This window comes from Spea bombifrons, chromosome 2 (genome assembly GCF_027358695.1).
Source record: "Spea bombifrons isolate aSpeBom1 chromosome 2, aSpeBom1.2.pri, whole genome shotgun sequence".
Lineage (NCBI taxonomy): Eukaryota > Metazoa > Chordata > Amphibia > Anura > Pelobatidae > Spea > Spea bombifrons.
The window spans coordinates 137,148,630-137,164,817 of record NC_071088.1 but is presented as its reverse complement, the minus strand read 5'-3'; the positions used below and the strand labels follow the sequence as shown (position 1 = coordinate 137,164,817).

Sequence of the window (16,188 nt, the reverse complement as noted above, 5' to 3'; positions counted from 1 at the left end):
GCACATCGGCCATGTTTTCCATATTGCTGACCGGTATACGTAAAGTGCTGCCCCCTGCAGGATGTATACCGAGTAACTGATTCCCTCTGCTGATGTTGTACATCCCACATCCAGAAGGGGGCAGCACTGCTCTGCAAAAAGTGAAAATGATATCAGTCCAAGGAAATATGGCTGATGGGGTCACCCTAATCCATACATTGTGCATTTGTTTCTTCAAAAAGAGACTGCTGTGCTAGGACAAAGACATATATTACATATATGTCATTCGGTGAGTCCGGCCCTGCAATCAATAGCATGTCCCGTTTAAAAGCTGCATTCATTACACAGAATCTTCCTGGCCGGCCCACAAAAGAGGGACAGTAGGGCAGTTACCTGAGCCAGTGCCCAAAAACTGGGACTGTTGGGTGGTATGAATTGGAAGTTTTCGAGGAATCTCCCCACATCATGCTTTTCTCGCAGGAGACCCTCGCTGTGGTTGTCCCTTCGTAACCCCCTATTGTTAACTGGCATTGGAATGTTCCACTCTCCTGGAATTAACTTTTTAATGACTAAACCCGCAACAATGTATTTTTAATTGTGATTTCCATTTCTACACAGCAGCTTCGTGTATACCGGACTCATCATTGCCATACCTAGAGGTGTGTGACGGCTGAGAGTAATGAGACTTCCCAGAGCCCCTTTACCCAAGTCTGCCACGTGATAACATTGCAACTAGAGAGTTACCTAGCGGTGACTGATCCTGTGTACAGCGGCACGCTGCGCTTTGAGTAACATGTATTCAGCACCGCTTGCTACGTGCACACAGAACTCTTAACATCGCAAGATAAAACTTAATTATTCTCCTTACTGAGAGGGTGGTAGATAAGTGGAACAGCCTCTCGGCAGAAGTGGTAGAGGGTAATACAGTGAGGGCATTAAACATGCATGGGATCGGCATACGAATCCTGAATCTAAGACGAGACCAACGACTGATTAAGGTTTGAGTCTTTACAGCAGGAGAAACGGGCGACTAGACGGGGGCCGGATGGGGCCGATCTGCCGGCGGGTTCTAGGTTTCTGTGTTACTTCTAGGTTACAAATCATTCACCCCAACATGGGCTATTATACCGTATTCCCTATTACATCATCGCAGCCATGTTGGAAAGCCTTCTGAACACTTTATTTATAGATGTGATGTCAGCGCAGGCGCAGCCCGGTGACTGAGGGGGAAAGGCTCCAAAATCATAGCAATGGATGAGGAGCCTATATCTGTATATAATAAAGACTGAAAAACACCTGCCCCCAGCCAAAGGCCTGCTGGGATTACTGAGAGTTTCAGTCCACATCCTCTACCCCCCTGAATCACGTTTATCACCGTGTCTCTATCTGTGCATCTCGGGCGGAACCTTTGTGTGCCAGCAAAGCGGGGGACATAATTAGGCGCCGGACGGACGGTCCGTTCGTTCTTCTGTCCCCCGAGCGGAGGAAAGGTGAGTGTGTGCGGCTTCTCCGCAGTCATTCCCCCCGTTCAGTGGTCATTTCTGGCTCTGATGTCGGTTTGTGTTTCCCGTTAGATGCTGTCGCTCCGGGCCGAGGCGGTAATCAGACGGAGCTTCGCCCTTGGCAGGTAACAGGCTTGGGTGGGGAAGGTTATTCGTGTCACACCTGTCACCGGGAGCCTCCATTCATTTTATTCCGACGTATAAAAGCACTTTGTTAGGTCTGATCCCACGTATGGGCTGCTGTTATTTCAGGCAGTGAATGGGTTAAAAGTAGAAATTTGTTCATTAACCCCTTGCCTTACAGTGAGAAATGAATGGCCTGGACCGGCTCTGTTACAGATTATTATTGTTTTATATAGCGCCATCGTATTCCGCAGCGCTGTACAACGGGGAGACAGGACATAACAAGTAGTATATAACATAACTGTTTTATTTACAGGAACAACAGGTGAGAAGAGCCCAGTTTAAAGAGCTTACAGTCTAGTCATTAGGATGACCTTATTTAACCATATTGAGTAAATTTGAATAAATATATATTTTTGTTGTAATCAAAAATGTATGTAATATATATTATTTTTATTGCAGGGTTACAAGAGGCTGGCAGCTCCAGAGCAGCAGTTCTCGTACGTGTCTTAAAGCAATTCTTCATATGAACCTATAATCTGCTGGCAGGTCGGCCCGTCTAGTCGCTCGTTTCTCCTGCTGTAAAGACTCAAACCTTATTCAGTCTCGTCTTAGATTCAGGAGCCGTATGTCTATCCCATGCATGTTTAATCCCCTCACTGTGTTAGCCTCTACCGCTTTAAAAGTATAGTAGTAGATAAAGGGAATAGACTCCTAGCAGAAGCGGTAGTTAAAACAGTGAGGGGATTGAAATATGCATGGGATAGACATATGGCTTTAAAACAGCTTATAAAGTCTCATAAGGAGTCTTGGTAAAGCAATGAGCCTGCGCTCAATAAATCGAGCGTAGGCTTGGATCTGTATATATGTTTGTCACGCCATCTATCTGATACCTACATATATATATCTTTTTTATTTATTTATGTTCCCTAGTCTAGCACAGGATAAATAGCCGAAGAAATGCATTTTGCAAAAATAAAAGTATTTTTTTTTCTTCTTCTAGGCGTTCTGAATGAGATCAGCACTCGGCATTATCGTTCTCAGCCTACCCATGGCATTGGAAGATACCGACATTTACTGCCACCAGAGAAAGTAACGAGCTTTTACCGGGTTTCCAACACTACATAGTAGCTGCTTAGTGTGACTGTAATTAGTAAACTTCATGTTAACATCCAATATTAATGCCATTATTATTATTATTATTATTATTATTAAAAACTGGATTTATCAATCTTAAATCTTGCTCAATCTGACAGTTCTATAGGTGTGAAAGATCAGAGCCCCTTAAATCTCATCCAGTATTGAGTAATATTTTCTATTTTTCTTCCTGCAAGGACCCCAAAAAGAAAGAAAAGCTCCCGACAAAGGACGCTAAACCCACATCGGAGTATGAATATGGGCTTGTAAACATCCAGGTGTCTGGATACGACATGACCAGCGTTGAGCATTACTCCCAGTACATCCACAATCTCTGCAACCGCCTGTCCGTTAAAGTAGAAGAATGGTGTGTGACGGTTTTATTTTTGTGTTCGTGAATGTGATTAATTATTATTTATTATTATTAAGGAGTCATCTTGTGGGTGTTCTGCACAGAAAGCCATAGTAGTGCTTGCAGAGACAACAGGAAGATGCTTGACAAATCACTCTATAGATCAATACAGAGATCTTTTTGGAGATCCCTTTATAAATCGTATTCCGTGAGCAGCCATTGAGATTGGAAGAAAGGAGCTTTCCTCTTAAACGAAGGCTGCTCTACTGTCGGTTAAATAGTAGAACAGACACCATCTGCATAGAGAACTGCCCTGACCGTTAACACATTTAAGCTGAGAACATCACTTTATTGCTGATCACTCTTGGTATTGCAGCTATGCCAACCCAACAAGGACCAAGGAAGTTATGCTGTTACAGGAACATACGAACAAGATGCTTCTGGATTCCGTGCTAACCACTCACGAGAGAGTCATTCAGGTGAGAGAAACGCCAGCGATGCGGGTGGCTTCTGGTTCTTTTAATGATTGTGTCGTAAAGCATAGACTCGGTTACTGGAAATAAATGTCGGTGTACAGTGAAAATACGGCAATTACCGTAATGTGAGGCTAATGTGCTGCATTTCCATTGAATTACACTTTATTTCACTTTTATGCAGGGAAGCTGTGTCTATATGCCATTTTCACCCAAAAGCCTTCAAAACTTTGCTGTGTTTACTGTCCCCATATACACCAAAAAATATCGGATAAAATATATATTTTTTTTAATCGTTTTAGGTGCGTGGAGTGAGTTCCATAATGGTTCCCATTCTTATTGAGGTTCTGATGATGAACCAGCCTGAAGGGGTCCAGCTTCTGTTGAAGGAGGTCAGTAAGCCCCCATATTATACCCATATGAGGGTATTATGTGCCACAGCTTTTGATGTACTAGCGGACACAAGCAATATTGCTTCCCCATGTTGCACCAGAATTGCTCTGTACATGTAACCCGAATGGGCTTGCGTGTAGAAGAGTAGACGGTCCCGTCCGCCCCGTCCATATTATTCAGTGCGGGTGTTACAGGCTCCAGAACGTGCGTGTGTGTGTGACGGGGGCCCGTTCTAAACCGAATGGCTAAATAATAAATATATACTGTATTCTGAATGTTTCCCCAGCGGAATGCAGGGTTTTTATTGTCGTTGATAAACCAACAAACCCATCTGCTGCCAGTTCTGTGCATCGTGTATAGCCCTGGCCCTCGGGTAATACACAATCGTGCATATTCTATCCCAGCGCTGCTCTCGTGCCTCCTCCTTTTCATTACAGGGTTGTGTTTTGGCTACAATATGTTACTGGGGCTTCCATTCTAATAGCAGTTTATGGTCTTTCTCCACAGCACACCGAGGCAGATTACCAAGCCAGATTTAAGGCCCGTCCAGACCTAGAGAACCTGATGGCTTCAATGAGCTGAGACCCTATAGACTCATCCCTGGAGAAGTCCGTATCATCACGGACACGTTTCAACACCTTTCAACCAGCAGCCTGGCCTTAGCCTGCAGGCACGCGGCTAGCTGCTCGTCATGCCTCCAAGGGCAATACTCCGGGTATATTATACAGCAGGGGTAGCCAATCCGTAATGTTTAAGGAATGTATAACTCCAGTAAGGCTAAGCCAGCAAAGAAATGCAGCGTACCTGTGATTTAGCCTCTTGCAAGTTGCGATTCTTTATTCTCCAACAAGTGAACAACTTATTAAATTACCACTTTTATACACGATGCAAACGTGGCTTTAATGAAAGAGACGTCTACTATTTAAATAAAATATTTTCTACATGGTTTGAGTCGTTTGTGAATCGTCGCAGCTGAGTCAGCAGTTGCCCTTAATGGCGTCAATGGATGGATTTACTAAATTGAATTTGTAGGTTAGAGTATATAAAGAATATGATGGCGCTATATAAATCAATACATAATATTGGTCCAGCATATTGCCTAGGTACCGCTGTGAAAAAAATGTTTTACCTTCTTTAAAACTAAATGCGTGGGAGAAGATTGATTTCCTATAAGATGTTTACAGGTAAAAAGAGCAATTACCTGACAACTGTGGGTTTAACTTACTTCGCTATTCATTATGGGGGGTCCAACACAAACAAGCTTCCCCCGAAAGAAGGGCTATGCTGGCCCTGTGTAAGGAGACTGAAGAAACCCGAGTGATTTGACTATACATTATACAGGGCCAGCTAAGCTCTTCCTGTGGCAGAAGCTCAATGGGGTCAGCTCATCGTAATGCGTAATGAAGCCAACGAGCTGAATCACAACTCTCCCTTTAGTGAATAAACCCCACTATGTAGGTAACTAGCATCGGTGCTTTGGTTTGAGACTATCTTGGGAGGTAGCTGTTGGTTATACCTGAGGTCAAGCACGTAAGATCATCTATGATAATGTCATCATTTGACAAATCTGTCCAATGCATGCCTTTCTTGCCTGAGAGGGCGCTATAGATTATAAATTATACTCTATCCCCTATGTTCACAGTATATGTCACCTTTACATGACAATCTTTTTAATGGCTTAGAAACGTTAAAACAGCAGGTGATAAATTTTAATTTACCACATTGAGGGCTGGGAGGGCCATGCAGAGTGTGTGTGTGTGTGTGTGTGTGTGTGTGTTATGCAGTTTCTTAATCTCAACGCAATCTGCCTACATATCAAGTTAAATTAACGGGGAAAAGAAAGCATAAGCCTCAAACCGGACAGTCATGGAAACATAACATTTGCTGGCAGGTCAGACCCATCTATTCTGCCCGTGTTTCCTGCTCAATCCTTATCTTCAATGTATTGGCCTCTACCACTTCTGGTGGGAGGCTGCTCCACTTATCTACCACCCACTCAGTACGGTAAAACCCCTAGTTTTAGATTATTATTAGCTGGATCATTGCTCCTAAAAGGAGATATATATGTATATATCTTGTCAAGTAGATTCCTGTAGTTTTCACACTAAAACGAAATACACTTTTTTATTCTTAGAGAGAACTTTTGTTCCATCACATACCGCCTTGTGTAGAAAACCCCTTCCCTCTAGGATGAGTTAAATCCGAAAGTTAACAGTATCAAGACAGCAGCCTTGGATGTTACAGAAAGCGTCCTCTCTGCATTAACCTGTTGCTTTAAGAATGTTTTTTTTGGAATCAAAGCTCCATTAAACTGCTTCAGTGTCCCCTAGGGAACAAAGTATAAGTCCGTGTTGAGCTAGTACAGGGATCTTCCTTCTAAGTGGTGCTACGAAGCCGTTATCTGCCGCTGGGTCCTCCTGCTCTTCAGTTCCTCTGCTCTCTGTTTTTGATAGTCCTGCATACAGTCCTTGAATTTCTGGACCTGCTGTTGGCACTTTCTCCAGTCCTGGTGCTCGGCCATGCATTCCTGCACGGCATAGTGAAAGGTGGCGCATCCGGTGCGTACAATCATCTGATCCAGAGGGTCCTCGTCGTCATCCTCCGGCTTCCCGCTGCGGTTATGAGGCTGCGGAGATGGGGCAGACATTTCCTCGTATCTAAAATAAATAAATAAAACAAGCAAGGGGTAAGATGCGAAGGTGCAGGTAATCCACTTAAAAGACCGACACCGGCTCAATATGATTAATGATTAATCAGCATCATATTGTACCGTGACGTATACATAACAATTCGGACCTACAGAAGAATAAAAAAGCAGAGGAGGGCCCTGCTCAAAAGAGCTTACAATCTAGAAAGAGGTAGGGGTCCGTTACAGGGGAAAGTCTGGATGTGTGAGGTGGGCCAGCCACACAACTCTATCTCAGGAAAAACATTACAATAAGGTGGGCTACACACAGCACCGACGGGGCAAAGACAGAACTAAGCGACTACAGAACAGCTGATCATATAGGAACGTTAAACGAATTCTGCAGTGTGTCTTTTTTTTTTTTAATGCAACGGAAAGAGCCAACCCTGAGCGGTTCTTAACCCTTAACCTTTTCAATGGCCAATCGTATAAACTCTGTGCAGGTATTCACCATTTGCAGCACTAAATGGTTCCAATAATGGAACGTCAGCAACAGAATCCCCAACGGAGAGGAACAAATATTGTCTGCTAAGTCTCCAAAAAGTTCCTCTATGGGTCCTGCATTACTGTGAACCTCTCCCCCCCCCCGATGCCCCTCTTTTTCTAGGAGGTCAGAATGTTTGCCGGGTACGAGGGTATCGCAGGGTTCTATAGCCCCGATAATACGTACAGAAACCCTACTGAATTACATAAAACGCACTCCATGGGGTGCAGAAGTCTCCAACCAAACCCCAAAACCAAGCTATCTCCTGTCCAAAAGTCATATGAAAACCTGCTGAGCTCCCTGATCCTGCAGCACCCAGGGGCCACAAACAGCAGCTGAAGGGTCAGACACTGCTTACCCCAACCAGACACACTAACCTTTAATTAAAGGGACACGAGTCCTCATACACTTTAATGTATAGGACAGCTGAGTGGTGCCTTTAAACTTCACTCCAATGCATGGGGGGGGGGTTCTAGAGACGCCCCCCATATACATTCCCCCTCTCCCCACCTATTTATATACACAGAATAAACTCACCTGAATTTTAAGCGCACTTTATTTTTCCTCGCAACTTTCTGGCTTCTTTTTCCTCGAACGCCACTCTTCCCTCCTTCAGCAACTTCCTGCGGTGCAAGGACAGCAGCTGAGAGGCAGGTAACACGCACTTCCGGGTGAGAGCAGCATCTGCGGCAACGAGAACCGACACATCCTGGTAAGAAGGTCTTCAGTACTGCAGAGCAAGTGACGTCTGCTTCCGGGTGAGCTGTGCCTGCAGTAACATGGCTGCCAGAATTTACATCCAGAGTGATTGGGCTCAGAGCCTCAGGTGAGAGGAAATACCTGCCTTATCTAAACTAAACTAAACTGTCTGCAGGAGCCGCGGGAGAGACTGAGATACATAATAGCAATAATAAATTATAATAACAACAACAAATTATAATAACAACAACAATAATAAGGGTATAGTGATCGTTGTGCACAGAGAAGTTATAAATGTGTGCGTGTGTATATATATATACCGACAATTCCCACTGATGCCCTTTTTTCCTCCCCTGATGGCCTGGTGTTGAGCAAATGGACAAGTTCCTGGTGGACTTCACGAGCCCTACACATACCCCGAAAGTGTCACCTCTTTGCCCCTCTCTCCTCCCCTGATGCCCCTCTTTTCTAGGAGGTCAGAATGTTTGCTGGGTATGAGGGGATCGCAGGGTTCTACAGCCCTAAAAGCCCCGATAATGTGTATAGAAACAGCAGGAAACGGCTTTATAAATTAACCCCTTAAGGACAATGGGCTGTCCCCAAACCCATTGAAAACAATGCATTTTGAGCCCGTACATGTACGGGCTTTGTCATTAAGGGGTTAAACAGGGGAAATAATAATAATACTTCATCTTTTTGTCATCGTTGCGCCCGTCACATGCTTTCTCTAAAGGAGGAGTCCCACCAGTAAAAATGAGCTTTAAATTTTTTGGGATCGTTTTCTGGTTTGAAATGGCTCTAATTTAAAATCTATTAGACGAACGCTCTTATTGTACTGCCTTATGGTTAAACAAAAGTAATGGCTCGGTCTTAATCACCCAGCCAGACTTTCTGACTAATGAAAGTCTATGGAGAAACGGACTTCATTAGCATCGCCGTAAAGCATCAGCTCAGTGTGGTGTTTGAGCCGGGAAAGTCACCACAAATATCACATGACTGACAGCGATGCCTTTAATTAATAACCTTTCACTCTGTTTTATTCTCAGGAAGGTTGGTGGAGAAGCCTGGCTGTCCTGCAAGATCGCAGGTAAGAGAAATGTCTGTATGGGGGGCTGAGACATCCTTCTATCACCAGCAGGGACGGGGGTCCGGCCACTGCCAAAACATATTAAACAGACCATACAAATAAAACAAATTAACTATGATTATACAGAGCGTAAAAGTCACATTGACCTTTTTTTTTTTCTCACTTGTGTGTAAAATATATATATTTTTAAATAATACGGTTCATTATTTTAATATAATAAGTTTTGTTTTTTTTATTAAATAAAATAATACAATAGTTATACTATGGTTACCCGTGTTCTGTGGATAGCTCCTCCTATATCCCAGCATACACCTGGCCTCTCTTCCTGATTGGCCGCGAAATTTAATTAATGGAAATATTAGCAAAGTAGGTTTCATAAGTTTTCCCAAAATACTCAAACCTTAATCAGTCGTTGGTCTCGTCTTAGATTCAGGAGCCGTACGTCTACCCCATGCATGTTTAAATTCCCTCGCTGTATTAGCCTCTACCGCTTCTGCTGGGGGGCTGTTCCACTTATCTACCACCCTTTCGGTAAAGTAAAACTGTCTTACATTATTGTAACCTCACATTGTTAAGTCTGCAGACACTTCCTTCTTCTGATTGAGAAATATTTCATGGAATTCTTCTGTTTTTCAGGGAAACCTACAGTGTACGGGGGCCTGAAATGCCAGGCAGTCGGTCCGGACGGAATTCCGGAAATCACTTCTTCTGATGAGTTTGTGGTGCGTGAAATCTCCAAGGTACGGTCTGCCTCCTCGGGATACTCCTTGTCTGTTCCACAATTGAACCGCCTGACAGTAGAGCGGCCTTCGCTACGTTTAAGAGGAAAGCTCCGATCCCCTAAAGCTTTTCCCCTTTTAATACCCGCCAGCATCTCGCTCGCCTTAGGAACGGCTGCCGGAGGTTGTGCACAGCGGTGTGTTGTCAATATCCACATCCCTTACTATAGAGGATTCTCCCGACACGCAACCATTTATGGGTTTCTTACCCAAGTGCGTCACTTTACATTTATCTATGTTATGACCCATCTGCCAATTAACTGAGAAATGTGGAGAAAGGACATCTCGCTGGGACTTTATTCCCCTTACAACATGTTGTGTCCTCCTCCTCCTTCGATATTTCCGGTGCTTCCTTCCAAGTCGTCGATAAATAAATTTTAAATAATCGGCAAGACCCAGAGGCCGCGGTAACGAGGCTCGAAGTGAGAACTTGTTGGACCGGTGCTATTTTAGCCAACCAGCTTCGATATTTATTACGAAGGGCCAACCTTGGCTGGGGTTGTCTTCAATGTGGGGCAAAAGGGGCAGCTACCCTGGGACCAGACTTCCCTTAGGGGCTCATGACAGGATTAAACGGCCACCGTAGCCCGTAGGTGGGGGTCTGTGCATCCTCCGACAGGGACCCCCCCAGCTGTTGCAGAGCGATACACCGACCTCCGCTAAGACACAGCGGGGCTAAGTGGCTCTTTAAAGACGGTCTTGGAGCTGGTCCTGCCAGTCTACGAGGTAGGGGCCGATGAGGTTCAATTCTGGACCCTGGCATTAAGGGAAGTAGCCCCCCCAACACGACCCCCAATGCCTGCGCGCACATTGTCGCCTAGTCATACACGGTACCAGCCAGGCCGCGGGGGCACATGTCTTTACTGACCCTCGCGGCGTCAGAATGTCCGCTTTGGGTCTCTTTTAACCCTTTAAATGAACGTCGTATGGCATGAAACGGGAATCACGAAGCGTCGGGTCTGTTGTCTCTTGCAGAAAAGTATAGCTATCTCCTGTCCCGCAGAAAACGTATCCAGTACATTTCTCTCTCCGTACACCGGCTTCTCAAGGATCCACGCAAAAAGTGTAAGGTATTTTTATTCATTTACTTATTTAAAAAAAAAAAAAAAGTATTTCCCAAGTTAACTATTTCCGCTCCCATTATTTGATGCACATACTTGTGCTGCTTACCCATCGTACAGTGCTGTGGAATACAAAGGTGCTATATATATATATAAATAAATAATAATATCGTTAAATAACCATATAAAAAAATATATTTTTTTGTTCACTGTGTGTATATATATATATATATATATATATATATATATACAGACACACACACACATCAAATATATATATATATTACATACACATACATTATATATATATATATATATATATATATATATATATAATATACACATACATTATATATATATATATATATTATATACACGTACATTATATATATATATATATTATATACACATACATTATAGATATATATATATTATATACACATACATTATATATATATATATATACACATACATTATATGTATGTATGTATGTGTGTGTGTGTGTATATATATGTGTATGTGTATATATATATATATATATATATATATATATATATAATATACATATATACCGTATTTGCTCGATTATAAGACGAGGTTTTTTTCAGAGCAAATGCTCTGAAAAATACCCCTCGTCTTATAATCGGGGTCGTCTTCTAATCAGACCTCAAATAGAGGTCTGATTAGGAGACTAAGATCCAGATCCCCCGCACCGCTGCAGGGGACCTGGATCCTCCTGTCGTCGCCCCCCCCCACACACACACACTTACCGGTGCTTCCGGAGGTGAAGTTGGCAGCGGGGGTTTGTATGCGTCCGTCGCAAATACCTTCCCCGACTGTCAGAGATCATTGTTCCAGAGTTCCTGATCTCTGACAGCCGGGGAAGGTATTTGCAACGGACGCATACAAACCCCCGCTGCCAACTCCACCTCCTTCCGGCTGCCGCGGAATGAGACGTCAACCCGCTGCCCCGGCAATACAGCAGGAAATTGGAAGCACCGGTAAGTAAGTGTGTGTGTGTGTGTGTGTGTGTGTGTGTGTGTGTGTGTGTGTGTGTGTGTGTGTGTGTGTGTGTAGGGCATTTCTGGAATGCCTTACACCCCTATATGCCACTCTGGCACTTAGGGGGTTAAAAGGCATATTATGGGGCAGAGTGGCATATAGGGAGGTATAAGGCATTTCAGGAGGCAGAGTGGCGTTAAGGGGGCATTTAATAGTGCACTCTGCCTCCTGAAATGCCTTATACCTCCCTATATGCCACTCTGCCCCATAATATGCCTTTTAACCCCCTAAATGCCAGAGTGGCATATAGGGGTATAAGGCATTTCTGGAGGCAGAGTGCTCTATATAATGCCTTTTAACTCCCTTAATGCCACTCTGCCTCCTGGAATGCCTTATACCTCCCTATATGCCACTCTGCCCCATAATATGCATTTTAACCCCCTAAATGCCAGAATGGGATATAGGGGTATAAGGCATTTCTGGAGGCAGAGTGGCACATAGGGGGTCAAAAGGCATACCATGGGGCACAGTGGCATATAGAGGGTTAAAAGGCATATCATGGGCCACAGTGCCATATTGGTGTGGCAAGCCTGGGGGCAGATGTGCGTAACTGGGGGACAGGTTGGAAAATACAATAGAAAATATAAAAGAAATAAAAACAAAAAAAAAATATTTTTCTCAATCATAGCTTTTATTAAAAAAAATAGTTTACATGAATTAACATTTACTGGTAAAACTTTTTTCCTTTAGGGTCGTCTTATATTCAGGCTTTTTCTTTTTTTCCTAAGTTAATATTCAGATTTTGGGGGGTCGTCTTATAATCAGGGTCGTCTTATAATCGAGCAAATACGGTAATTGGCTGCACTGTCCATCCTAATTCGGGACGCGTATTCTCTGGATTTACTGTCACTTGGTTATTCCCGTCTTGTAGATAACTTGTATGGATATCTCCAGCGGAGGAGGCCTCGGAGTCTCCACCAGCACAGACGGGTCAATGAAGATCTGGCAGACCAACAACGGGGAAGTGAGAGTAAGTGAATTTCATGGAATTTTGTATCCAGCTGTAGTAGTCTTAAATTTCAGCCATAGAAGCATAAGAATCTGCAGGCAGATCGGCCCCATCTAGTGTGCTGTTTTTTTTTCTGCTTTAAAGACCCAAACCTGAGTTAAATTAAAGGGCCTGTTAGAGTGTAGCCTATAATCAGGACATTACGGTAATTGTACATTAACTGCATTAAGTAAAGATTTGCGGTGGTTAGCTTCTCTATATACACTTTGCTGCCTGTTTAACCCCACGTCTTCCACTTTGACGCAGAGAGTTCTGGAAGGCCATGTCTATGATGTCAATTGCTGCATGTTTTTCCCATCCGGAATGGTGGTGCTCAGCGGGGGGATGGACGCGCAGGTGAAGATATGGTCCGTGGAAGATGCCAGCTGCCCCGTTACACTCAAAGGTCACCGAGCAGGTAGATATAATGTAAGAAAGTACGACTTTACTGGGAGGGTGGTAGATAAGTGGAACAGCCTCCCAGCAGAAGTGGTAGAGGCTAATACAATGAGGGGATCTAAACATTCATGGGGTAGGCATATTGCTCCTGATCGCCATGATCGGGCATTCCCTTTCATGGAGGTCGTCACCGCTGACATCGCCCAGAAGGTCATCGGAGGACGGGATATCCCCGCAGACTCTCTGATGGAATACTTCTCTCCGCAGGGATCCTGGACCTGGCCGTGGTGGATCGCGGGAGGAACGTCGTATCGTGTTCTCGCGATGGGACCGCCAGGTTGTGGGACTGCGGGAAGTCGTCCTGCCTCGCCGTGGTTGCCGAATGCGGCGCTCCGATTAACGGTATAGCTTTAGGCGTGCCGGACAATACCGTGAATCTAAGGACCCCGGAAGAACCCCCGAGTAAGTCCGTACTTTGCGTTTCTCTTTCTTTTCCAACTCTTCTGACACTGCGGCACCTGAAGCCACTACATTCATCTTTCAGTTGTAAACACCAGCGGCTTGCCCGTATTCAAGCTGTATGGGAACGTATAGATCGAGAAGAAACGAGGGTTCAAAAACAATGAGTTAATCCAATTGTACGTAAGAGGTTTCCAGAACTTCTCGACTGTAAGCTTATGGGCCAAGATAGAAGAGGCTAAATAAAGAAGGTTTCCATTGTGCTTCAGTTTTCATGGATAGGGTCCTTTTAGTGGCCCCCAACGTAATATTGTTCAATTCATCTTTTTTTAAAAACCACCCAAAATCTTAACTAAAGTCCAGGGAGCAGCCGTGTTTTTTTTTCCCCCCCAGTAATTTTGTAAACGCTATAATCTTAAATTGCACGTAAAGCAGTTATTTCGTATGGAAATGCCTTTTGAACGTGTTATCGGTTTTAACAATAATGTCGTTGTGAAAGCCGACCCCTCACATAAACCAAAAAATAAATAAAAATACAAAGTAATAAAAAGTACATCGGCCAGAAGCGAGTCCACGCGGCTAAACCGGTAATGAAACTAATAGGCTAAAACGTAATAAGTAAAATAAGACACGGTGTTCATATGTTCCGGGTTCCGTATATTTTATATATATATAGAAGTTGTTCGCTTTTTGATGTCTTTCAGTGATATTCGTGTTCTTTACAGGTGACCGGGAGATCGGGACGGAACAGAAGCTGCTGCTCCTCGCGAGAGAGGATAAGAAGCTGCAGGGAGTCGCTCTGCACAGCCGGGCTCCGGTAAGTCTGACACGCTCCGCTGCGCCCCCCCAAACACGCTCCGCTGCGCCTTCCCAAACACGCTCCATGCCCCCCCAAACACGCTCCATGCCCCCCCCCGACACGCTCCACGTCGCCCCCACCCAAACACGCTCCGGAACCCTCCTCTGCTTGCGTAACGCTGGTGCTCCCTCCCTGACGGGATGGTTTAAAGCTGCTGTTCCACTTCAACAAGTCATTAATTTAGCTCTCCAGGCAGATCCGGCATCGAAGGCTCTCCTTTCACGTTTATTAACGTTATAAAAGTATAAACCTCTAAGGTCCTGTTTTCAGTTTATATGGTGACCTCCCAGTACCTGCTTTTGTGTCACATGACACGTGTTTTCTAGCTTTACATGATTAAAGAAGTCTGGGAAGGGTTTGAGCGTTCAGCAGAACGTAATGCTTTATCTTGTTAGGTGGGACAGCATCTTTAACGCCAGACTTTATTATACCTTCTACAGGGCCGTGTTCTGGTAACATCTTTTAAACGGACACTAAATGTCCTCGGCACAGACTCTGCTCTGACTTTCAAAACACCCTCCGCTTGCGTTTCAGGTTTTTGTCTTTGAAGGCTCTGACGCTTTTAACTGCTGCACCTTCCTGTCCAGCGTCGGCGTCCTGGCCGGCTGTCACGATGGCAACATATACCAGCTCGATGTCCGCAATACAAAGTAAGAAGGCGGGAAAGGGTGGGAAGGACAAAGCTTGGCTCGAAATGATTGCTTGATGCCGACTTCGCTGCTTGTTCTCAGGGCCCCAGTGCGGAGCGCGTGCAGATCCGGGGCCCCGGTGCTGTCGTTGCTCCCCTTCCAAGACGGATACGTCGCCAGTCAAGGTAACCCGCAGCCTCGTGACTCCCCCGGCGCTCCGGGGTATTGTCCGTTTGTGACCCTTTGGCGGTTCTTCTCCTTTCAGGGGACGGGACCTGCTTTATTCAGCGCGGTTCTGACATCGTTCTGGAACTCACCGAACCGGACTGCGACCCGGTATACAAGGTACTCCATACCCTCATACGCAGTCCGCGTGGACACCTCCCGTCTTTGCAAAGGGAGATCGGGTTGGCCAGAAATAGTATTTACCATCGCAGCAGTCATGTAATTTGTCTTCTCATCCTGATATTTGCCGTCATCGTAGATTAAGTGTGCCTTTGGAATCTTCCGGATGAATTGCTTTGGAACATCCCTATAGTCTTAATTATCCCCAAAAGCGCTCCGTATTTCTCTAGAAGTCTAAATATCTCATAAAACATCACACTAGAAGAAGAGAAACCTTTCCGAACACTAAATATGTCGTTTAATACGTCTAACGCTCAAAACTGCCCACCCCCCATTTTATTAGAGATGGAAGATGCCTCTGTCTCATGTAGCTCCTCCCCCGGGTTTATCGCTCCTAAAAGCATACCTAAGTATGCTTTCTGCACATGCTCTGTAGCAGTCTGTGCTCCCAATTAAATAAAGTGGGAATAGCGGCAGCCAATCATATGTATGCTGGCCGAACATCAATGTTCAAGTAGCATAGATGGGATTGGCTGCTGCTGCTACCCCCATTCTATACTATGTACTACTTTAGTACACTTCCTGTTTCCGGTAGGAGGAGTTAAATGCAACAGATGTTTCTACAGAATGCCTGCACCGATTTTAGACCCTTTAAACATCTTTTTGGTTACTGATGTGTTTTTCTCACAGGC

At 44.6% G+C, this 16,188-nt stretch overlaps 3 protein-coding genes across 4 annotated transcripts in view; 2 read left to right on the top strand and 1 right to left on the bottom strand.

Annotated features, from left to right (window-relative positions):
* Positions 1–1,413: 1,413 nt before the first annotated feature.
* MRPL48 (mitochondrial ribosomal protein L48) lies at positions 1,414–4,902 on the top strand. The gene is made up of 8 exons (XM_053456666.1): positions 1,414–1,469; positions 1,554–1,606; positions 2,067–2,104; positions 2,608–2,696; positions 2,939–3,108; positions 3,470–3,572; positions 3,869–3,958; positions 4,467–4,902. The coding sequence occupies exons 2-8, from the start codon at positions 1,554–1,556 to the stop codon at positions 4,539–4,541; spliced, it is 618 nt and encodes a 205-aa protein (XP_053312641.1). The 5' UTR covers positions 1,414–1,469; the 3' UTR covers positions 4,542–4,902.
* Positions 4,903–6,064: 1,162 nt separating this feature from the next.
* On the bottom strand, positions 6,065–7,697 carry LOC128474356 (cytochrome c oxidase assembly factor 4 homolog, mitochondrial). Its single transcript, XM_053456669.1, has 2 exons — positions 7,667–7,697; positions 6,065–6,616 (listed from the first exon to the last, which is right to left on the bottom strand). Exon 2 carries the CDS (start codon positions 6,604–6,606, stop codon positions 6,346–6,348), a length of 261 nt encoding a protein of 86 aa, XP_053312644.1. The 5' UTR covers positions 6,607–6,616; positions 7,667–7,697; the 3' UTR covers positions 6,065–6,345.
* Positions 7,698–7,878: 181 nt separating this feature from the next.
* PAAF1 (proteasomal ATPase associated factor 1) overlaps positions 7,879–16,188 on the top strand; it is an 8,645-nt gene continuing 335 nt past the window's right edge. Inside the window, exons 1-12 of one of the 2 annotated variants that reach the window (XM_053456655.1) lie at positions 7,879–7,955; positions 8,875–8,915; positions 9,552–9,655; positions 10,670–10,759; positions 12,689–12,787; positions 13,073–13,223; positions 13,472–13,666; positions 14,389–14,480; positions 15,057–15,172; positions 15,254–15,336; positions 15,417–15,496; positions 16,187–16,188. The exon at positions 16,187–16,188 is cut by the window's right edge and continues 335 nt beyond it. In XM_053456655.1, coding sequence (XP_053312630.1) covers positions 7,909–7,955; positions 8,875–8,915; positions 9,552–9,655; positions 10,670–10,759; positions 12,689–12,787; positions 13,073–13,223; positions 13,472–13,666; positions 14,389–14,480; positions 15,057–15,172; positions 15,254–15,336; positions 15,417–15,496; positions 16,187–16,188 — 1,100 coding nt within the window. In that variant the 5' untranslated portion in view covers positions 7,879–7,908. Of the gene's footprint in view, positions 7,956–8,874; positions 8,916–9,551; positions 9,656–10,669; positions 10,765–12,688; positions 12,788–13,072; positions 13,224–13,471; positions 13,667–14,388; positions 14,481–15,056; positions 15,173–15,253; positions 15,337–15,416; positions 15,497–16,186 lie in introns of those variants that run through there. The other variant, XM_053456656.1, reaches the window with a different exon arrangement.